The 24337-nt window shown below is 41.5% G+C and overlaps 1 protein-coding gene and 1 pseudogene across 1 annotated transcript; both read right to left on the reverse strand.

Annotated features, from left to right (window-relative positions):
- Positions 1-7757, reverse strand: part of LOC111978698 (zinc finger protein 135-like) — a 15737-nt pseudogene extending 7980 nt beyond the window's left edge.
- Positions 7758-8921: 1164 nt separating this feature from the next.
- On the reverse strand, positions 8922-13017 carry LOC111978694 (zinc finger protein 883-like). Its single transcript, XM_024008907.3, has 2 exons — positions 12359-13017; positions 8922-10167 (listed from the first exon to the last, which is right to left on the reverse strand). The coding sequence occupies exons 1-2, from the start codon at positions 12732-12734 to the stop codon at positions 9218-9220; spliced, it is 1326 nt and encodes a 441-aa protein (XP_023864675.1). The 5' UTR covers positions 12735-13017; the 3' UTR covers positions 8922-9217.
- Positions 13018-24337: the final 11320 nt, after the last annotated feature.

Below are 24337 nucleotides of genomic sequence, written 5' to 3' on the forward strand. Positions count from 1 at the left end.
CGATCCAGTGTTTTGCCTTCCACCCAATACAATGGATCTGATCCCAGCCGGCGACCCTGTGCGACGCCGAAAAAAGGGGGAAACGAGGCGGTCTCGTGGTCAGGCTTCGGAGACGGGCACATCGCGCTCCACTCCCTAGCATACTACTCGCCAATGTCCAGTCTCTTGACAATAAGGTTGATGAAATCCGAGCACGGGTAGCATTCCAGAGAGACATCAGGGATTGCAACGTGCTCTGCTTCACGGAAACATGGCTAACTCAAGGGACGCTAACGGAGCGGTGCAGCCAGCTGGTTTCTTCATGCATCGCGCCGACAGAAACAAACATCTTTCCGGTTAGAAGAGGGGCGGGGGGTATGCCTTATGATTAACGAGAAGTGGTGTGATCATCATAACAAACACACAGGAACTCAAGTCATTCTGTTCACCTGATCTAGAACTCCTCACAATCAAATGTCGACGCATTATCTACCAAGGGATTCTCTTCAATATAATCACAGCCGTATATATTCCCCCCAAGCAGACACATCGATGGCCTGAACGAACTTTATCTGACTCTTTGTAAACTGGAAACCACACACCCTGAGGCTGCATTCATCGTAGCTGGGGATTTTAACAAGGCTAATCTAAAAGCAAAACTCCCTAATTCTATCAGCATATCGATTGTGCTACCAGGGCTGGAAAAACACTAGACCATTGTTATACTAATTTCCGCGACGCTTATAAGGCCCTCCCCCGCCCCCTTTCGGAAAAGCTGACCACGACTCCATTTTGTTGATTCCAGCCTACAAACAGAAACTCAAACAACAAGCTCCCGCGCTCAGGTCTGTTCAACGCTGGTCCGACCAATCTTAATCCACGCTTCAAGACTGCTTCGATCACGCGGATTGGAATATGTTCCGCATCGCGGTCCAACAACAATATTGACAATATGCTGATTCGGTGAGCGAGAGTTCATTAGGAAATGCATTGACAATGTCGTACCACAGCAACGATAAAAACATTCCCAAACCAGAAACCGTGGATTGACGGCAGCATTCGCGGTGAAACTGAAAGCGCGAACCACTGCTTTAACCAGGGCAAGGTGACGGAAGCATGACCGAATACAAACAGTGTAGCTATTCTCTCCGCAAGGCAATCAAACAGGCTAAGTCTCAGTACAGAGACAAAATCGAGTCGCAATTAACAGCTCAGACACAAGAGGTATGTGGCAGGGTCTACAGTCAATCACGGATTACAAAAAGAAAACCAGCCCGTCGCGGACCAGGATGTCTTGCTCCAGACAGGCTAAACAACTTTTTTGCCCGCTTTGAGGACAATACAGTGCCACTGACACGGCCCCCTACCAAAACCTGCGGGCCTCTCCTTCACTGCAGCCGAGGTGAGTAAACATTTAAACGTGTTAACCCTCGCAAGGCTGCAGGCCCAGACGGCATTCCCAGCCGCGTCCTCAGAGCATGCGCGCAACCAGCTGGCTGGTGTGTTTACGGACATATTCAATCAATCCTTATCCCAGGTCTGCTGTTCCACATGCTTCAAGAGGGCCACCATTGTTCCTGTTCCCAAGAAAGCTAAGGTAACTGAGCTAACGACTACCGCCCCGTAGCACTCACTTCCGTCATCATGAAGTGCTTTGAGAGACTAGTCAAGGACCATATCACCTCCACCCTACCGGACACCCTAGACCCACTCCAATTTGCTTACCGACCCAATAGGTCCACAGACGACGCAATCGCAACCGCACTGCACACTGCCCTAACCCATCTGGACAAGAGGAATACCCATGTGAGAATGCTGTTATCGATTACAGCTCAGCATTTTAACACCATAGTACCCTCCAAACTCGTCATCAAGCTCGAGACCCTGGTCTCGACCCCGCCCTGTGCAACTGGGTCCTGGACTTCTGACGGGCCGCCCCCAGTGGTGAGGGTAGGTAACAACATCTCCACCCCGCTGATCCTCAACACTGGGGCCCACAAGGGTGCGTTCTGAGCCCTCTCCTGTACTCCCTGTTCACCCACGACTGCGTGGCCATGCACGCCTCCAACTCAATCATCAAGTTTGCGGATGACACTACAGTGGTAGGCTTGATTACCAACAACGACGAGACGGCCTACAGGGAGGAGGTGAGGCCCTCGGAGTGTGTGTTCAGGAAAATAACCTCACACTCAACGTCAACAAAACAAAGGAGAATGATTGTGGACTTCAGGAAACAGCAGAGGGAGCACCCCCCTATCCACATCGACGGGTCAGTAGTGGAGAAGGTGGAAAGTTTTAAGTTCTCGGTGTACACATCACGGACAAACTGAATTGGTCCACCCACACAGACAGCGTTGTGAAGAAGGCGCAGCAGCGCCTCTTCAACCTCAGGAGGCTGAAGAAATTCGGCTTGTCACCAAAAGCACTCACAAACTTCTACAGATGCACAATCGAGAGCATCCTGTCGGGCTGTATCACCGCCTGGTACGGCAACTGCTCCGCCACAACCGTAAGGCTCTCCAGAGGGTAGTGAGGTCTGCAGAACGCATCACCAGGGGCAAACTACCTGCCCTCCAGGACACCTACACCACCCGATGTCACAGGAAGGCCATAAAGATCATCAAGGACAACAACCACCCAAGCCCTGCCTGTTCACCCCGCTATCATCCAGAAGGCGAGGTCAGTACAGGTGCATCAAAGCAGGGACCGAGAGACTGAAAAACAGCTTCTATCTCAAGGCCATCAGACTGTTAAACAGCCACCACTAACATTTAGCGGCCGCTGCCAACATACTGACTCAACTCCAGCCACTTTAAAAATGGGAATTGATGGAAATTATGAAAATGTACCACTAGCCACTTTAAACAATGCCACTTAATACAATGTTTACATACCCTACATTACCCATCTCATATGTATATACTGTACTCTATATCATCTACTGCATCTTGCCATCTTTATGTAATACATGTACACTAGCCACTTTAAACTATGCCACTTTATGTTTACATACCCTACAGTACTCATCTCATATGTATACACCTACTCATTCAATGGCATTTCTTTATTTTTACTATTTTCTACATTGTATAATAATAGGGAAGACATCAAAACTATGAAATAACCAAAAAAGTGTTAAACAAATAAAAATATTTTTTCGATTTTAGAATCTTCAAAGTAGCCACACTTTTCCTTGATGACAGCTTTGCAAAATCTTGGCATTCTCTCAACCAGCTTCACCTGGAATGCTTTTCCAACAGTCTTGAAGGAGTTCCCACATATGTTGAGCACTTGTCGGTTGCTTTTCCTTCACTCTGCGGTCCAACTAATCCCAAACCATCTCAATTGGGTTGAGGTTGGGTGATTGTGGTGGCCAGGTCTTCTGATGCAGCACTCCATTACTTTCCTTGTTCAAATAGCCCTTACACAGCCTGGAGTTGTGTTTTAGGTCATTGTCCTGTTGAAAAACAAATGATAGATTAAATGAAGCGCAACCAGATGGGATGGCGTATCACTGTAGAATGCTGTGGTAGCCATAATGGTTAAGTGTGCCTTGAATTATAAATAAATCACTGACAGTGTCACCAGCAAAGCATCCCCACACCATCACACCTCCTCCATGCTTCACAGTGGGAACCCGAGTGGCGCAGAGGTCTAAGGCACTGCATCTCAGTGCTAGAGGTGTCACTACAGACCCTGGTTTGATTCCAGGCTGTATCACAACCAGCTGTGATTGGGAGTCCCATAGAGCGGCACATAATTGGCCCAGCGTGGTTAGGGTTTCATGGATTCAATAGGCCAAAGGACAGAATTCCACTGGTCTAATGTCCGTTTCTTGGCCCAAATAAGTCTCTTCTTATTATTATTGGTGTCCTTTCAGTAATGGTTTCTTTTCAGCAATTCGACCAAGAAGGCCTGATTCGCGCAGTCTCCTCTGAACAGTTGATGTGGAGATGTGTCTGTCACTTGAACTCTGTGAAGCATTTATTTGGGCTGCAATCTGAGATGCAGTTAACTCTAATGAACTTATTCTCTGCAGCAGAGGTAAATCTGGGTCTTCCTTTCCTGTGGCGGTCCTCATGAGAACCAGTTTCATCATAGCGCTTGATGGTTTTTGCGACTGCTCTTGAAGAAACTGAAGAAAAAGTTCTTGAAATATTCGGCATTGACTGACCTTCATGTCTTAAAGTAATTCACTTTCCACAAATTAACTTTTAACAAGGCACATCTGTTAATTGAAATGCATTCCAGGTGACTACCTCACATCTAAAATACATTTTGATCTGTTTAGCACTTTTTTGGTTAGTACATGATTCCATATGTTTCATTTCATAGTGTCAATGTCTTCACTATTATTCTACAATGTAGAAAATAGTCCAAATATAGAAAAACCCTTGAATGAGTATATGTGGTTCCAAACTTTACTGTTACTTATTTATATATATATATATATATATATATAAATATATTATATAATTATTATAATTTAATAAAGCACTGTAAAGGCCATATTCATCGAAGAGTATGCATTGGGCTGTTTGAAAGGTTATAATCCTAATCAACCTGCATAAACATTGTTTGAAGACATACGAATAATCAAAATAGCTCCTGGAGTAGGTCAAAGTTTGTGTGGTAAAACCTTGTAAAGCATGGGTGAGTAGGCTTTGTGATGCTCACATAATTTTCCTTTTCTTTCGCATCAGACCCATGTCTACATCTCACATAAAACATACAGTTGAAGTCGGAAGTTTACATACGTTAGCCAAATACATTTAATCTCAGTTTTTCACAATTCCTGACATTCAATCCTAGTAAAAATCTCTGTTTAAGGTCATTAGATCACACGTTATTAAGAATGTGAAATGTCGATAATAGTAGAAGAATATATTTCAGCTTAATTCTTTCATCACATTCCCAGTGTGTCAAAGTTTACATACACTAAAATAGTATTGTACATTCCTTAAATGTGTTAACTTGGTCAAACGTTCGGTAGCCTTCCACAAGCTTCCCACAATAATTGGAGTGAATTTTGGCCCATTCCTCTGACAAGCTGTGAACGAGTCAGTTGAGGCCTCCTACTCGCACATGCTTTACGATTCTGCCCACAATCTTTAATGATGATCCGCTTGTGATGGCCACTCCATACTTACTTGTGTCCTTAAGCCATTTGCCACAACTTGGAAGTATGCTTGGTCATTGTCCTTTGTAGACCCATTTGTGACCAAGCTTTAACTTCTTGACTGATGTCTTGAATGTTGCAATATATCCACAATAATTATTCCTCATGATGCCATCTATTTTGTGAAGTGCACCAGTCCATCCTGCTGCAAAGCACCCCCACAACAGGATGCTGCCACCCCGTGCTTCACGGTTGATGGTATTCTTCGGCTTGCAAGCGTCCTCCTTTTTCCTCCAAACATAACGATGGTCATCATGGCCAAACAATTCTATTTTTTCATCAGACCAGAGGATATTTCTCCAAAAAGTACAATCTTTGTCCCATGTGGCTTGCAAACCGTAGTCTGGCATTTTTATGGCGGTTTTGGAGCAGTGGCTTCTTTCTTACTGTGCAGCCTTTCAGGTTATGTCAATATAGGACTCGTTTTACTGTGATACAGATACTTCTGTACCCGTTTCATCCAGCATTCTTTACAAGGTCCTTTGCTGTTGTTCTGGATTGATTTGCACTTTCCACCAAAGTACGTTCATCTCTAGGAGACAGAACACGTCTCCTTCCTGACGACTATGACGGCTGCGTGGTCCCATGGTTTATAATTTGTGTACTATTGTTTGTACAGATGAACGTGGCACCTTCAGCGTTTGAAATTGCTCCTAAGGATGAACCAGACTTTAGGTCTACAATTTTTTTCTGAGTTATTGGCTGATATCTTTTGATTTTCCCATGATGTCAAGCAAAGATGCACGGAGTTTGAAGGTAGGCCTTGAAATACATCCACAGCTACACCTCCAATTGACTCAAATTATGTAAATTAGCCTATCAGAAGCTTCTAAAGCCATTACATAATTTTATGGAATTTTACAAGCTGTTTAAAGGCACAGTCAACTTAGTGTACGTAAACTTCTGACCCACTGGAATTGTGATACAGTGAATTATAAGTGAAATAATCTGTCTGTAAACAATTGTTGGAAAAATTACTTGTGTCATGCACAAATTAGATGTCGTAACCGACTTGACAAAACTATAGTTTGCTAAAAATAAATTTGTGGAGTGGTTGAAAAATGAGTTTTAATGACTCCAACCTAAGTGTATGTAAACTCCTGACTTCAAGTGTAAGTATTCAGACCCTTTGCTATGAGACATGAAATTGAGCTCAGGTGCATTCTGTTTCCATTAATCATCCTTGAGGTGTTTCTACAACTTGATTGGAGTCAACCTGTGGTACATTCGATTGATTAGACATGATTAGGAAAAGCATACACCTGTCTAAATAAGGTCCCACAGTTAACAGTACATGTCAGAGCAAAAACCAAGCCATGAGGTCAAAATAATTGTCTGTAGAGGCACAGATCTGGGGAAGGGTACCAAAGAATTTCTGCAGCATTGAAGGTCCCCAAGAACACAGTGGCCTCCATCATTCTTAAATTGAAGAAGTTTGGAACCACCAAGACTGATCCTAGAGCTGGCCGCCCGGCCAAACTGAGCGATCGGGGGAGAAGGGTATTGGTCAGGGAGGTGAACAAGAACCCAATGGTGGCTCTGACAGAGCTTCAGAGTTCCTCTGTGGAGATGGGAGGACCTTCTAGGACAACCATCTCTGCAGCACTCCACCAATCAATCAGGCCTTCATGGTAGAATGGCCAGACGGTAGCCACTCCTCAGGAAAAGGAATATGACTGCCCGCTTGGAGTTTGCCAAAAGGCACCTAAAGGACTCTCAGACCATGAGAAACAAGATTCTCTGGTTTAATGAAACCAAGATTGAACTATTTGGCCCGAATTCCAAGCATCACATCTGGAATAAACCTGGCACCATCCCTACGATGAWGCATGATGGTGGCAACATCATGCTGTGGAGATGTTTTTCAGCGGCAAGGACTGGGAGACTAGTCAGGATCGAGGGAAAGATGAACGGAGCAAAGTACAGAGAGAGCATTGATGAAAACCTGCTCCAGAGTGCTCAGGACCTCAGACTGGGGCGAAGGTTCACCTAAATACAGGACAACAACCCTAAGCGCACAGCCAAGACAACGCAGGAGTGGCTTCGGGACAAGTCTCTGAATGTCCTTGAGTGGCCCAGCCAGAGCCCGGACTTGAACCCGATCGAACATCTCTGGAGAGACCTGAAAATAGCTGTGCCATGACACTCCCCATCCAACCTGACAGAGCTTGAGAGGATCTTCAGAGAATAATGTGAGAAACTCCCTAAATACATGTATGCCACGCTTGTAGCGTCATACCCAAGAAGACTCGAGGCTGTAATCGCTGCCAAAGGTGATTCAACAAAGTACTGAGTAAAGGGTCTGAATACTTTTGTAAATGTGATAATTCAGTGTTATTGACTTTTAGAACATTTGCTAAAATAAAACATTTGCTTTGTCATCATGGGGTTTTGTGTGTAGATTGATGAGGAATTATTTTTTTATTTTTTAGAATAATACAAACATAACAAAATGTGGAAAAATAAATGGGTCTGAATAGTTCCCAAATGCACTGTATAATACTGCTTGGTATGGCCACTGCACCACCCTCGATCGCAAGGCACTACAGAGGGTGGTGTAGACGGTCCAGTATTTCACTGGGGGCGAGCTCCATGCCATCCAGGACCTCTATACCAGACGGTGTCAAAGATCCCAGCCACCTAAGCCATAGACTGTTCACTCTGCTACCATACAGCAAGCGGAACCAGAACGTGAAGTCTGGGACAAAAAGGCACCTGAACAGCTTCTAACCCCAAGCCATAAGACTACCGAACAGTTAATGAAATGGCTACCCAGACTATTTGCATTTTCCCTTTTTTGCACTAACTCTCTGACACCGACTTTATGCACACTCACTGGAATGACACAGTCCGGTGAATCTCAATAAAATAAGACCGCAGGAGGCCGTTCAAACTGACATACTCCATATTTAGTTCATGTTTAAAAAATAAATAAAATACAGCTGCATTTTTAAGTCCGCTTTATACAATTTGATTTCATGTGACATGAACAAAAACACAATTTCTCAGTCAAAAGTGTGGGAGCAGCATCTGTGTTTTCTCATGAACTTGAAGTGATACATTCCATCCCACACTGGGAGCAGTGGTAAGGCATCTCCCCTGTGTTTATTTCCTCATGGTCTTTCAGGTTCTCTAACTGGGTAAATATAATTCCACACTAACAATGTTTTCATCCAATATTTTTATGCGAGTAAAGTCATGCCGTATAAAAACAAATTCAAAACAGATGTGATAGAAACAGGGAGTGTTGGTACAATTTCATAAATGCTGACGGACAACTTGTTCGTTCAACTTGGTGGGATTTTTTGTGTCTGTAAAATGAACTACGGGACAATTCTGGTGAAAACACTTTTATGCACAAATATTGATAGAATAACCATCATGTTGAAGCAAAGTTGCAGTGACATGAAGATATGTTGTGTGGTCCTCCCATCACGACTTCAAAAAGCATGCAGTTTATTATGCTACACATGAAATAAGTTATGATTAACTTCCCATGGTGGTGAAAGTGCACGGTGATGAGCTTGATGCTTTCCAATAAATATTGAGTGTCTTAATTTGTATGCTGGCGACATAATGAACAGTGCTTGGCTGCCAATTGACAAATAAAATTGATCTTGCTCTTATCCACAATCTCATCATGAAGGCTACCCTCTGCACTGCATCTACTAGCTGTTGGCTAGAGCGCACGTGCCAAGACCAGTGGGCACATATGCTATTTATTGCAGACTTTTTGTGCCAAAATCATCGACAGAGATAAAAATGGGATGGAAACATTTACTTTTTATTTTATTTGGTAGGCCTAAATGAAAAGTTATACGACTTAGTGCTTTTTATGTGCACTATGTCATCACGTATAGCTTTTTATTTGCAAAAAGTCAGTTTGATGGAAAAGCACCTCTGTTGGGAAAATTTGAATATTTTTCATGCATAGATTTTCATGCGAATATTCAAAAATGTCACAAATTGGATGGAAACCTAGCTACTAGGAGCATTGATACATTTTCTCTCTGATGTGGATTATTTCATGTGATTGCAGTTGCTTTAAACAGGTACATTTCAATCCACAGGAAGAGCAGTTGAAATAGGTTTCTCGCTTGTGTGTCTTTGCTCATGTTGTTTCAGTTTCCCTAACTTCTTAAAAGTCTTTTCACAATGAAAACAGTGGAAAGGCTTCTCTACTGAGTGTATTCTTTCATGTTTTTTCAGGTTACTTGATGTGGAGAAGTGATTTCCACACTGGGAACAATGGTAAGGCTTTTCTCCTGTGTGTGTCCTCTTATGTGACTTCAGGTACCCTGCTTGGGTAAAACCCTTTCCACACTGAGAGCAATGGAAAGGCTTCTCTCCTGTGTGTATTCTCTTATGATCTTTTAGGTTCCCTAACTGGGTAAAATTCTTTCCACACTGGGAGCATTGGTAGGGCTTCTCTCCTGAGTGTATTCTCTCATGTTTTTTCAGGCTCCCTAACCGGGTAAAACTCTTGCCACACTGGGGGCATTGATAGGGCTTCTCTCCTGAGTGTATTCTTTTATGTTCTTCCAGATGCCCTAACCGGGTAAAACTATTTCCACATTGGGAGCATTGGTAGGGCTTTTCACATAAGTGTATTCTTTTATGTTCTTCTAGATGCTCTAACCAGCTAAAACTCTTTACACACTCAGCGCATTGATAGGGCTTCTCTCCAGTGTGTATTCTCTCATGTTTTTTCAGGCTCCCTAACCGGGTAAAACTCTTTCCACACTGGGAGCATTGGAAAGGCTTCTCTCCTGAGTGCGTTTTCTCATGTGATTTCAGGGACCCTGATGAGGAAAATCTCTTTTCGCATTGGGAGCAGTGGTAAGGCTTCTCCCCTGTGTGCACTCTCTTATGTTCTTTCAGGTGCCCTAACTGGATAAATCTCTTTCCACACTGAAAGCAGTGATGTGGTCTTGCTGGTTTGGACGTCTCTGGGTCTGGTTCCTCTGAGGGACTCGTCCCACTTTCAGAGTAAGAGTCTGGTCTCTCCCCTGCCAAAGTAAAACAGAGTATTTAGTTAAACAGAGGGTCATTCCATGTCATTTCAGCAAGCCATGTCGCCCACCATCTCAGATTGTTCTGAAATCGTTTCTGTGGTTAGAAACAGATAAGTGTAGCATTCTTGAAACATATWTTTTTTTAAATATAATTTGATCTCTGAAAAATGAGCCACAGCTATTGTTTTTTCACCCAAAGTTGCAAAGAAAATGTGGTGATAGATTTAATAAACACAAGAGACCAGCAAAATGGATAAAAGGGTGTGGTGGCAGTAGAAGGAACAGTGGCCTCTAGTGTGCAAAACATGGTACTTTCAAACAGATTTTTGGTAAAGAATGCAAGCAACTTAAATGGCTAATTTCTCTGAACAGAGGGAAAAAACATCACCAGATTCACAGGGGATACATTACGAAGGTTGAAAAAGCAATAATCCAAGCTGCAGCTACATACTACTTGTCAGAGATAGAGAACTGATACTGTATACTGGTTGTTGGGGGAGGGCTATTGATCATTTTATTGGAATCCTCATGTCTTACTCATTGTCCAAATCGGATGTTAGGTACTATATTTATTTAAGATTATAAGAATCGCATAAATTAAAATGGCCAATTTGGGTGGAATCAATTTGGGTGCAATCAATTAGCTGATCGTGGACTTTAGGAAACAGCAGAGGGAGCACGCCCCTATCCACATCGACGGAACCACAGTGGAGAAGGTGGAAAGCTTCAAGTTCCTCGGCGTACACATCACTAACAATCTTAAATGGTCCACCCACACAGACATTGTGGTAAAGAAGGCACAACAGTGCCTCTTCAAACTCAAGAGGCTAAAGAAATTCGGGTTGGACCCTAAGACCCTCAGAAACTTTTACAGATGCACAATTGAGAGCATCCTGTTGTGCTGTATCACCGCTTGGTACAGCAACTGCACCGCCCATAACCGCAGGGCTCTCCAGAGGGTGGTACGATCTGCACAACACATCACCGGGGGCACATTGCTTGCCCTCCAGGACACCTACAGCACCCAATGTCACAGGCAAAAAGATCATCAAGGACATCAACAACCCGAGCCACACTCTGTTCACCCCGCTATCATGTAGAAGGCGATGTCAGTACAGGTGCATCAAAGCTGGGACCGAGAGACTGAAAAACAGCTTCTATCTCAAGGCCATCAGACTGTTAAACAGTCATCACTAGCACATTAGAGGCTGCTGCCTATAGGCATAGACTAGAAATCAGTGGCCACTTTAAGGAATGGAACAATAGTCACTTTAATAATGTTTACATACTGCTTTACTCATCTCATATGTACATACTGTATTCTATTCTACTGTATTTAGTCAATGCCACTCCAACATTGCTCGTCCTAATATTTATATATTTCTTAATTCCATTATTTTACTTTTAGATTTGTGTATTGTTGTGAATTGTTTGATACTACTGCACTGTTGGAGCTAGGAACACAAGCATTTCGCTACAGCCGCAATAACATCTGCTAAATATGTGTGTCACCAATACAATTTGATTTGATTCCTCAGAGATCATATTATATTTAAACAAAATAAATGTTTCAGGAATGCTAAACTTGTATGTTTCTAACTACAGAAACGATTTCAGAACAATCTGAGATGGTGGGGGTCAAAATCCTATTTCTTGTGCTTTTTTAAGGTGGAATGACTCCAGAGAGACCAGGGTTGTATAAACGGAAGCAAACAGGCCAAATTGGAGGGGGGAGGGCAACTACCTGATCTTGTCTAATAAGAAATGCTTGTTTTCCTTTTAAGTTGCAAAAGGTTTTGCTACGGTGTGCACTAATGAATACGACCCTGAATGAAACATCCATATGATACAACTGTCTTCCTGTGAGGTGTAATCCAAATCAGATTCCTCAATAATCTAAGGCCAAGTTTTTCACTACGACAAAGACAAACTGTGCAACAGATGAAATCCAAGTCTGGTATTGGCTTTTTACTAACACGTAGCATGTGTAATATTCTATGAACATTACCCTTGTTTTGGTACATAGAAATTAAACTAGTGTGAATAAACAACTATTATATTCATACCGTGTGCAMGTATTCAAATAAGATAGCTACCTTTATCATAGAAAGCATTAAGTGCTATTTTGTATGTATTTGATACATTGTTATGTTTTGTTGGTGAGAGTTTGAGAGACAGTACTTACTGGTGCTAATCAGATCGCCAGTCTCCTCCTCCAATGTGACAGTAATCTCCCCCTCCTTCACTCCAAAAACGTATTCCTCTTCCTTCACTGCGACGGTCATATCATTCTCCTCCTCTTTAACTCCAAAAACGGCATCCACATTTTTATTTTCCTCTTTGTCTTCTTTCATTGTAACGTCCTCCTCTTTCACTCGGAAAGCTTCGTCCTCTTCTTTCACTGTAACTTCTTTCTCTTCTTCTTTCACTGTAACAGACTCACCCTCTACCTCTTTTTTTACGGTGACGGCCTCTTCTTCATTCTCCAATTTCACGATGGTTTCTTTCTCCGTCAAACAGACCTCTTCTTTAGCAGAGGGGGAGTACATTAGTGAGCTCATGGTCGATGATATTAGTTAGCTAGCGACTAGCCTAAAGCTACTTTAACCAGCCAGTTAGCTGACTAACAACAACAATTGCAATTAAATGTGGAAACTAGTAGATACGACGGAAATGTTTCAAACACAGTGGTTAATAATCACCGAAAGCGTCTAAAGAGCTCCAATATTTCGGATATGTTGGCTAGCAAGCTACCGAGATGGTTGACCAGATTTTGTTGTTGTTGAAGAATCGTCCCGTCCACTAGATTATACGTCAGACTAGCAGSATCGCCTGAAAGACGCACATCGCCATCTGCTGACTAGAGTGGGTAACGCAGTTGGTKATTTGTATTTATTTATTTATTTTCTGACAAAAAGTATTTCATTAAATAATAGTATTATTTGGAAAAGTACAAAGTGAAGCATGTGTTAATCAGTCCAGAGTTATGGATGCAACGACGAGAAGAGTAAGACAATTCAGAGTATTGAGATGAACCCCAGGAATACCCATCCAGCAGTGGCGGTCAGTGCTGTTTAAATTGACTGAGGATTTTTTTTTTTCCTGAGCATGGCCTTATTTCTATTACAGTATATTGGATGACTCTCATTCATATTCAATTCACCCAGTTCAATGTAACAGCGATTTAGGCTACTACATGATACTCAACTTTTCCCTATAGCCATCATGAGGTTGCTAAAACCTAGCCTGATAGTTTGAGGTGACAGACAGTAATCACKGCCTACATCGTTGTCACCATATTAGCTAAAGTAACGTTATAGTCAGCATAGCTAARAGAACTAAAGTGTTAGTAAACCCTCTACAATCATGCAGTAAAGTTACAGTGTACAGTCAGTTAGCAGTTACACCTGCGGGCAACGGTGGCAATAAATGAGTAATACCAAAAGCTTACCTTGGCTTGGAAGAGTTCCAGTGTTGTGTTYGCTAGCTGGCTATGACTTTCCAACATAGCATCCCTCTGTTTGAGCAGGGTGTTTCAGCAGGCTAAACTAGCTAGCTGAATTTGCTAGCTAAAGAAGTGAAACTGAAAGTGGAAAAAAATGTKATTCTATCTATATTTCTCTCTTGCTTCMCCTTCATTTTGGAATAAATGATTTTGTTAAAAATTGTTCAACTATTGTCATTCTCTCTTTGAGWCAACTATTCACCACATGTTATACACTGCAGTGCTAGCTAGCTGTAGCTTATGCCTTCAGTACCAGATGAATTCTCTGACTGGGTGGACAACATGTCAGTTCAGGCTTCAAGAGCTCTGATAGGCTGGAGGACYTCCTCTGGAAGTTGTCATAATTACTGTGTAATTCTGGAAGGGGGTGAGAACCATGAGCCTCCTAGGTTTTGTATTGAGGTCAATGTACCCAGAGGAGGACGGAGGCTAGCTGTCCTCRGGCTACACCATGGTGCTACCCTTCAGAGTGCTGTTGATGTTACTGTAGACCTTCTTTGCAAAATACTGTGTTTTCATCAATTATTTGGTGACATGATTATATTTAGTATAGTTTTATCTAATAAGGATAACTTTGTAAATGTTTTACAATTTACATTTTCATGCAATTCCCTCAGGATGTTCCTCCACTGCCAGAAAAGTGGTTAATTTAGGAAGCTTGTTAACCAAATGCCCATATCTTTTACCTCAAATTAGTCCTTTAGAAACATTTTCTTGGTAAACCATTCTCGRCCATATTAGGATGTTGGGTGAAGAAGAGGATACGAATGACGAAGAGGAGGAAGGTCTGCAACCTTGATAATTTCCACAGAATTAAATATAATCTGCTCACTACAGCTCACCATTAAAGATGGATTTACATTTGTWATGACATTATTATGTTGGGACATTACATTTATTATATTATATATATTTTCTCTTAGGTTGGGACAGGATTTGGGGTGGCAGGTAGCCGCAGGTAGTGGTTAGAGTGATGGGCCAGAAACCGAAAGGTTGCAAGATCAAATGCCTGAGCTGACAAGGTAAAAACCTGTCGTTCTGAACAAGGCAGTTAACCCACTGTTCCTAGGCCATCATTGAAAATAAGAATTTGTTCTTAACTGACTTGCCTAGTTAAATAAAGGTTAAAAAGGTTAGTCTAGCATCTAGTTTAGTCTCCTTTCTTGCTTGGGTTCAAGAATGGCATGGAAAAGTTGTTAGACTGTGGTGTCAAAACGAGTGCTTCCCCACTGACCGATTCCCTTCGTCAGGAACACGATGGTGGAGGAATACAGCGACATTCCCCATGAGTTTGATACCTGGCACACTTCAAAGYGTGAGTTTTAATAATGTATATGTTATTCTTGCCATTCTAACCATCATGTTTAAATACATTTTTATTTAACCTTTTTTTATCTAACCAAGTCAGTTAAGAACAAATTACAATGACGGCCTACAGTGGGTTAACTGCCTTGGAACGCCGTTTGGGTCTTTGCGTGTCAAAAAGATACACGTCAAATAACACTATTTGACACATCAAATAACAATATGTAAACTATATGCAAAAGTTGGCCATTCACTATATGAAAAACTTCTCATTCATCATCACCAACAAATTACTAAGTCATGTCGAACCTTGAAAACATGAGAGACTGCTTTTTAAGTTTTGCCTGGCAAGTGCAACCACTTTTACAACCACCCCAGGAGGATCGGGTGGTTCAAAGGTAGGATTAATTCTGGTAGGTTAGGTAACACCTGGCAAAAGTCAACATTAACCGGCAAAACTACCTAGTAATGTTAGCTAGCTAATGATTGCAACAGCTACGGTGGGGTGCGTGAGTATGGGCGGCGTCGATTATGCTGAGTATCATTATTGTAACCTTTATACCGTTTGCATAGTCAGATTTCAATCGTTCAGGAGACGGAATAATGCTGGAGTCCAAAGGCGGCAAACTGGGAGAAGCAGGTTGATAACTATGAGGGTTTGCCTGATCGCKGACCCTACCATCCGGCAGCTGAACAGGATAGGTACATTTTCCCTATATCCATGTAGTAKATGAGGACACAGTGCGATGCACAGTGCTTGCTTTGTAAGTAAGCTAGGTGTGYATCTATCTTGTGATTAAACATAACACTTATTGTAGGTTATTTACTGATTTAAAGATCATGGACTATTTCCCTGTTTTATATTAGGATACTTTTTGTTAGATTTAAATAATGTTTRCATATCTCAGTATCTTTAGAGTATCCTGTGAGGCAGATCAAAGTGCCCAATGGTCAGGAGGAGAGCAGCTTCTTGAAGGTTTTGGGGGAAACATTRCCCCAGATGAATCCAAATGTAGAGGCCTTTAAGACAGACAGGAGGAGGAGGCTTGTTCCCCTTCAAAAAAGGATTGTTGTCAAGACAGTGGAGGACAGAGATGGTGTGGTTGAATTGGTGGCTCAACAATTTATCCAAGGGAGCATGCAGGTGGCCTTGGAGCAGTAAGTCAACTCTGTCATAAATCTGTGAAGTACATGTCATTACCTCCTCTAACATAAGTATTTTTAATCAGTCCACTCCCCTAAATCAATACACATAACTATATTGTCCTTACACTTATTTTAAATATACATACTGTCTCTAAACCATAACAGGATCAAATATGGTCTCAACTCTCTTGGGCTGCTCGAAGCATTGGGGAACCACCCGGACAGCTTCTGAGCACTTTTTGTGGACTCCATAAAGCCTCCCACTGCCAGGGACCTGCGGGACCTGTTTAAAGTAACCTATTCCATACCTGGCGGCAACCGGCGGTGTTTGGAGCATGACACCGTCTGCCACTGGTTCAACTGGCTGGCTGAGGTGCCAGGTAAAATAGTAAATTGTTCAAGTTTATCGGTAACTGCATATTATTCAATTTTGTGATTTCAATGTGTATTTTACATGTTTTACTGTGTACTCCTCAGATGGAGAATGTCCTCCTCTAACAGTGGCGATGGTGTTGGAGTTTGCTACTGGGGCAACGGTGGTGCCACCCCTTGGGTTTGAGGACACCCCGACCATCGAATTCCTCCACACAGTGCGAGGGCATCTCGCTGGGAAGCAGAAGAAAAAGTACCCAGAGGCAAACACGTGTGCTGTGACACTAAGGCTCCCTCTTCATAGCACCTACAATGCCTTTAGGGAATTCATGACCTCTGGTATTGTGAATTCCCCACATTTCYGTGTTGCATAAAAACATTTCTGCAATACATAATTGTATCTAGTAGCACTAAACTACAGTAGCAATTGAGTGCTTGAAAATATAACGGCACATCAACATTTAAGAACTTATCTACTTACGTCTGTATTGTTTGTACAGTGCATTCGGTACGTATTCAGACCCCTTGACCTTTTCCACATTTTATTACGTTACAGAACTGTTTTGAAAATAAGATCCCTTTTTGAAAGAGAAGGGTTCTTTGTAAGGCAAAGGGTTCTACCTAGATCTCTGTTCACCCGTGGCAGGAACACAAAGTGCAGTGCCCACAGGTGCACCTCATTGTTGATGTCGATGATCTGCTCCGTCTCCAAGAAGGTGAACAGGTCATGGTAAACATTGGAGACTCCATGCCAGACATCCCCCCCACAGCCGCTCTATCCTCTGGTTGTGAGTGCTCCTTCCTCTGAGGGCACTTCCCCTCTCACCACCCCTGAACTTCTCCATGAAGGCACAGATATGGTTGCTTTCACCACCGGGTCACATCTCACCCGGTACTCCGTAGCTGGTGATGGCTGCTTCGAATGACTTCATGACTGTGGCACTCCTGTTGTTGTCAGAGGCCTTCAGAAAAACAACAAGTCTGCTGTAACCATCCACAGCACCATGGATAACAATCATCCACCTAAAAATAAAGATACATTTGTTTTACCATTTAAAAAAAAAATCTTCAGCGCCACTCGTTCCTATTCCAACCTGACTTACTACAACCCTGATACTCCACTACTGGGACGAGGGATTGGACGCTATATCTTCAGCGCCACTCGTTCCTTTGAATCAGTTCATTTTGATAATACTATTATACATTTTATAATACTAACATTCCCCCTCTTTGACACACTTTATGATTTCATCTCTAGAAAGGTACTATAGACATGTTCAACCCTAAACAAAGCGTGTCAAGGTGTTTTGCCCCTCGGTGGGTTCAGAGATATACAGTTGAAGTCAGAAGTTTACATACACTTAGGTTGGAGTCATTAAAACTTGTTTTTCAACCACTCCACAAATTTCTTGTTAACAAACTATAGTTTTGGCAAGTCGGTTAGGACATCTACTGTGTGCATGACACAAGTCCTTTATGCAACAATTGTTTACAGACAGATTATTTAAATTATAATTCACTGTATCACAATTCCAGTGGTTCAGAAGTTTACATACACTAAGTTGACTGTGCCTTTAAACAGCTTGGGAATTTCCAGAAAATGTCATGGCTTTAGAAGCTTCTGATAGGCTAATTGACATCATTTGAGTCAATTGGAGGTGTACCTGTGGATGTATTTCAAGGCCTACCTTTCAACTCAATGCCTCTTTGCTTGACATCATGGGCAAATCAAAAGAAATCAGCCAAGACATCAGACAAAAAAATGTAATCCTCCACAAGTCTGGTTCATCCTTGGGAGCAATTTCCAAATGCCTTAAGGTACCATGTTCATCTGTACAAAAAATAGTACGCAAGTATAAACACCATGGGACCACGCAGCTGTCATACCACTCAGGAAGGAGACATGTTATAATACTATATATATATATATATAATATATATATATATAATATATATCCTTCCTGTTTGGCCCTGTCTGGTTGGCCCTGTCTATTACTTTTATAACCAAAAAACGCCATTTGGGTTGCGCGTTATGTTCAGAAAACCAAAGCCTCGTTCCGTTCGACGAAAATTCCAAAAAGTATCCGTAATGTTCGTAAAAACATGTCAAATGTTTTATAATCAATCCTCAGGTTGTTTTTAACAAACATAATCGATAATATGTCAACCGGAACGTAACCTATTCAATAAGAGAGAAAAAGAAATGGAGAGTTACCCTCTCGCGAGCAGGAACTAATCAGAGGACACCTGACTAGTTTTGAAAAATCTTGCTCATTTTTCAAAATATAAAGCCTGAAACTATGTCTAAAGCCTGGTCACAGCCTGAGGAAGCCATTGGAAAAGGAATCTGGTTGATACCCCTTTAAATGGAAGAAAGACGGGCCAGGAACACAGATAAAAAATAAAAATCACGTCCGGGTTAGATTTTCTCAGGTTTTCACCTGCAGAATCAGTTTTGTTATACTCCAGACAATTTTTTGACCGTTTTGGAAACTTTGGAGTGTTTTCTATCCTAATCTGTTAAATTATATGCATTTATTCTACAATCTGGACCTGAGAAATAGTCAGTTTACCTTGGGAACGTTATTTTAAAAATTTAATTAAATCTGACCCCTAGCGTCAAGAGGTTAAAGGAGCTTCCCTAACCTGCAATAAATCATTCATACATTTAAAAGGCCAATCTGCGAATCAAACCGTAACAAAATGGGCACCCCGACACTAATTTGGTAAACAGCTCAGCTGATGGATGGGGCTTGAAAAATGTAACCACTCTCAAATTCATAGGCAGAGCTATGGATGCTAGGAATGACCAGCCATATGATAGAAACGATAGTTTTAACCATGTTTTGAGGCTATGCAGTGTTTGTTAGGTGATAATGCCCGAGAAGCCAGTGTTTGGAGGATACATTGGCACAGGAATCTTTCAAACACCGGCTTCGAGGGCATTATCACTTTTATGCAACAGTTACCAACTTATTCAAATAATGATTGAAATATATTCCTCAAAAACTATATTTTTATAAATTTATTCATACTATTTCATCCTTCCACAAGACATAGGCCTGACACAAATCTAGGGTTGCTAGAGAAGCGACCCTGTCGTTCAGTCTTTTTGTTCTGTATCTATGGACGCCACCCAGTCGTTCAGTCATTTTGTTCTGTATCTATAGACGCAACCCAGTCGTTCATTCTAAATGTTCCAGTGCCATTCTGGCTGGCAACGTTCTCATCCCTTGCTTGCTAGCTAGCCAACTATAGCTAATTTACGGTCACCTCAAAAATTGCAGCCAGAATAACAGAAAAGTAGCTGCATTTGTTAAAGTTGTTTTCTATGTTAAATTTATTTGGATACATCCATAACAGTGATCTTATGATGGTCAACTTTGCCTGGTAGAGAAAATGTGCTCTCTCGTCAGGACACTGTTCAGACAAAAGAATGACAATCCAATACATTCACTTGAGCTGATTTTAATAAATGAAACCATGCATTATCCTTGTTATCCACCACAACTGACATAGCGGTAACTACTTACTGTATGTCACATTTAGTGTCTGTGCTACTACTTCTGCTGCCTTGCTTCAGCCTTGTGGGTGTTGATGGTGCTGCAGTGTTCTCTTTGTTTTCAGCCAGGATGTTGCTCCAGCGTTTTCTGTCTGTCAGTGACAGATGCCAGTAGCTATGGAGCGAACCTGCACACCGAAGCCCACTCACTGACATAATCTGCCTCGCTTCTAAACCAGCATTGGCCAGTTTCTGGACTGTCGTGGTCCTGATGCTGTGATTTCTGTATGTAGTTGTTCCCGCTTCCCTGCAGATCTTGGGTAGAAGTGCGAGAGTGGCGTATCTGAGAGAGAGAGAATGCGTTGTTATAATATTGTTTTCCAGTAGCCTAATTACGAGTGTAACTTAGAAATAACACAAACAAGCTATGAACAACATACCTTAGACTGTTCTCATTTGTTTTTACGAGGAATGAGTTGGGCTTTAGTTGCCTATTCCCCTCTTTTCCTCTTTGACCCAGATATAACTGCAGGTTGAAGAACACTTTCTGGACCAGACCACTTGGTGTACCAGGATTCAGAACCTGGGAGTTTTTGGAGCTGGACCATGTCCTTATCGTTGATGGGAGGGTGGCTGTTTGTGATATCTTTTTCTTGCCTTCTTAGCTGTTTGATGTTGCCTAGAAATACATGATTTGAGTTGGTAAATTCAGTGTCCTTCATAAGGCACCAGCTGCGACCGATGGAGTCCACTATGGAATGCCAGGTAGCTACTTATGCTGTACTGCTCCCTTTTCCCATTTCGTAAATTTCCATAAAACAGTCAGATAAGGATGTCAAACTCTTCTTAAGGGACAGTTTTGAAGTCAACAACTTTTTTCTTCTCTACTAGCCAGCCCCCGATGCAACGCACAGTCCAGTTTGTATTCTTAACTGTGCTTTTTGTTGTTGCTGTTTTTCAATGCCGTATCCCCCAAAATCTGCACGCATGTGTATTATTGTCATCTAAATTGTCCATTTATTCATAGTCATGCCGCCAAAAATATCTAAAGAAATGTTCCACTCATCCATTTGAGTTTTCGCAACAAAGTAGCGATTTATCCAGTCAACTGAAAATAAGTTTTGTATGTTGCTATAACAACCAACTCAATTTGCTGTCAGTGTTGTTCGGACACATTCACTTTATATTTTATACTTTATACTTTATATGGGACGGTGGAGATCGCAATTCAATATTGAAAAGGTCGGAGAGACAGACAGCTGGTTTTATACTAATCTCTGCTGTTGAAAACCAAATGCTAGACTAAAAGAAATAGGAGATAATGTCTAGATTATTTTTTATAGTGGAGATCAAGTTTATACATTTCCTGGCAGGGTTGATGAGACAGTGTGATGGAGCAGAGTAAATAGGCATTTCAACGTCATAGATTTAGTCAGTGGAAACTTGTGAAATAGACACCAGCTGGAATGCGGTTTTAACCAATCAGCATTCAGGATTAGATCCACCCATTCTATAATTACAATTACATTGCTTAAAAACAATGGAGAAAAAAAAGCTTTTGGGTTCTGATGGGGTACGACAGCTGCATTAAGCTCATGAGGCATTCACAAGTTATATTCTTCAAAAATCTGTGGGTATATATCAACCTCTTCAGGATCGGAACCTTCATCTCAATTCCCGCCTAAAATGCCATACCCAAATCTAACTGCCTGTAGATCAGGACCTGAAGCATATTCGTAATACTATTTAAATGGAAACACTTTGAAGTTTGTGGAAATGTGAAATTAATGTAGGAGAATATAACACATTAGATCTGGTAAAAGATTTWAAAAAATAAAACGTGTTTAAAAATAAATAAATATTGCATTGTCTTTGAAATCCAAAGGAAAGGCCATACATTGACTTAGGAAGCTGGGTGTAATTTAGATCTCCACAAGAGAGCAGCAGTGTGTGTCCAAAGCTCTACATAAAATGTTGTATCATGTTTCCCAGAAGTCCCTCACGAGTTTGCCTAAATGTACCCAAGTGGCCAAAGTACATAACTACAGAGAACCTACAAAAATGCTATGATGATAAAAATGTTTACTTTACACACTCCCAGGAATGTCATACATGATGGATCATTTCTTCCCTACATAAAAGGTGCTAACCTTCACACCTCTAGATAGCCTGGRGGGGTTAGTGTGGAGCCAGAAACAGCAGAGGGGTCAGACTGGAGAAGCCAGTTCCTACATTTGAATGAGTGGGAGACGGAGGACTAAAATGTGGTGTCTTTGAAGTCGGCACCCACAGGTCATCTTACTCTAACATTATTGAGGATTTTATTTTTATTTTTTTATGGTTAAAACTCAAGTTTACTATTAAACTTATTTAACCTTTATCTTGTTATGGCTGCAGGGGGCGTATTGAAAAACTGGAAAATATGTGKAAATTTTCAAACGGCCTCTTAATCAATTTTTGCTCTTACAATATGCATATTATTATTACTATTGGATAGAAAACAGTCTCTAGTTTCTAAAACCGTTTTAATTATTTCTCTAAGTGGAACAGAACAATTTTTACAGCCCATTTCCTATCCGGAAGTGAGATTTCCAAAATCGATGTCGCTTTTCAAGCCCTTGTCTATAAAAGGGCATGTCACTTAGGACTGTAGAAACACGTCATACGCCTTCCTCTGGGTGTCATGCGGAAGTGAGAGAAGAAATCACTTGATTATCTCGGTCAGGGATTGTATACAACCTCTTGGAGTGAGAAGTGCGCACTTTATTTTTTTTGGAAGGCGCGAAGTTGGATCTGGAGTAGCCTCCTGGAAAACCGTCGTTATAGGTGAATATGATCTCTGGCTTCAATTTTATTTGATACATGTCACAATATCATCCTAAAGTATGTTTTTTCAATATACTTTAATTATATTATTGAAATTTATTCTGGACTTTAGAGGTGATGCGTCGCAAGAATTGGTTCAAGAACGAGAGGTTAGCAACGCACGGCCAGTGTGCTTGCTAATTCTGAGGGAAATCGTTCGTTATGGATCCAAATAAAGTCGGTTCTGAACAAAGGACCCCTTGGAGAACATTCTGATGGAAGATGCAACATAGATAAGGACCAATTTGGGATGCTATTTCATATATATCTGTCAAACTGTGCTATGCTACCGTTTGCCTTGAGCCAATGCTGTTGTGATGTTAGCTATTGTAGTAAGCTAATATGACGATATTTGTGTTTTCGCTGTAAAACACTTCAAAAATCAGAAATATTGGCTATATTCACAAGATATTTGTCTTTCATTAGCTATCCACCATATATTGTTCTGAAATGTTTTATGATGTGTAATTAGTAGTTGACGTTGGTGTCTGTATTTTCTCTGGCTACTCCCGTGCGATTTCTGACTGTAGCTATGATGGTGCAGTAATGTAAACAGATTATAGCTAAAATATGCAAATTTTTTGAACAAAACATAGATTTATTGTGTAACATGTTATAGGACTGTCATCTGAGGTAGTTTTTTCTAGGTTATTTAGGTTGGTTCTAGGTTAGTTAGGTTGGCTTGTGCATGCTACTTGCATCCTACTTGTGCTGTGAAAAATGTCTGTCCTCTTTTTTATTTGGTGGTGAGCTAACATAAATATATGTGGTGTTTTCTCTGTAAAACATTTAAAAAACATTTAAAAAATCGGACATGTTGGCTGGATTGACAGGATGTTTATCTTTCAAATGCTGTATTGGACTTGTTAATGTGTTAATGTGTGAAAGTAAAAAATAGATTTTGAATTTCGCGCCCTGCACTTGAGCTGGATGTTGTCATAGGTGTACCGGTGTCGGGCTGCAGCCATAACAGGTTATTTTAGAAGGGCGTGAGCAATGCATCAATACATCAAATACACAAAACATATATATATACAGTTGAAGTCGGAAGTTTACATAAACCTTAGCCAAATACATTTAAACTCAGTTTTTCACAATTCCTGAAAATTAATCTTTGTTAAAATTCCCTATCTTAGGTCCGTTAGGATCACCACTTTATTTTAAGAATGTGAAATGTCAGAGAATGTGGGAGGGGCCCTGGCCCGTAGACCCCGGGCCAGACCTCGGCACCTGCGGTAGATGAGCGGTTCCGGCGCGAGGAGGAGCTGTGGAGCGACGTGCACGTGAGACTCTAGCGCGCTGTCCATCGTCAGAAGGAACCAGAGACCCCTGTGTTCCATCCTGGGGACCGCGTCTGGCTCTCTACCAGGAATCTCCCAATCCGCCTGCCCTGCAAGAAACTGAGCCCCCGGTTTATGGGGCCTGTTACGCACACCTCTGAGAAGAGGGAACGCAACTCCCTGCTACAA

The sequence above is a fragment of the Salvelinus sp. IW2-2015 genome, linkage group LG18 (genome assembly GCF_002910315.2).
Source record: "Salvelinus sp. IW2-2015 linkage group LG18, ASM291031v2, whole genome shotgun sequence".
Classification (NCBI taxonomy): domain Eukaryota; kingdom Metazoa; phylum Chordata; class Actinopteri; order Salmoniformes; family Salmonidae; genus Salvelinus; species Salvelinus sp. IW2-2015.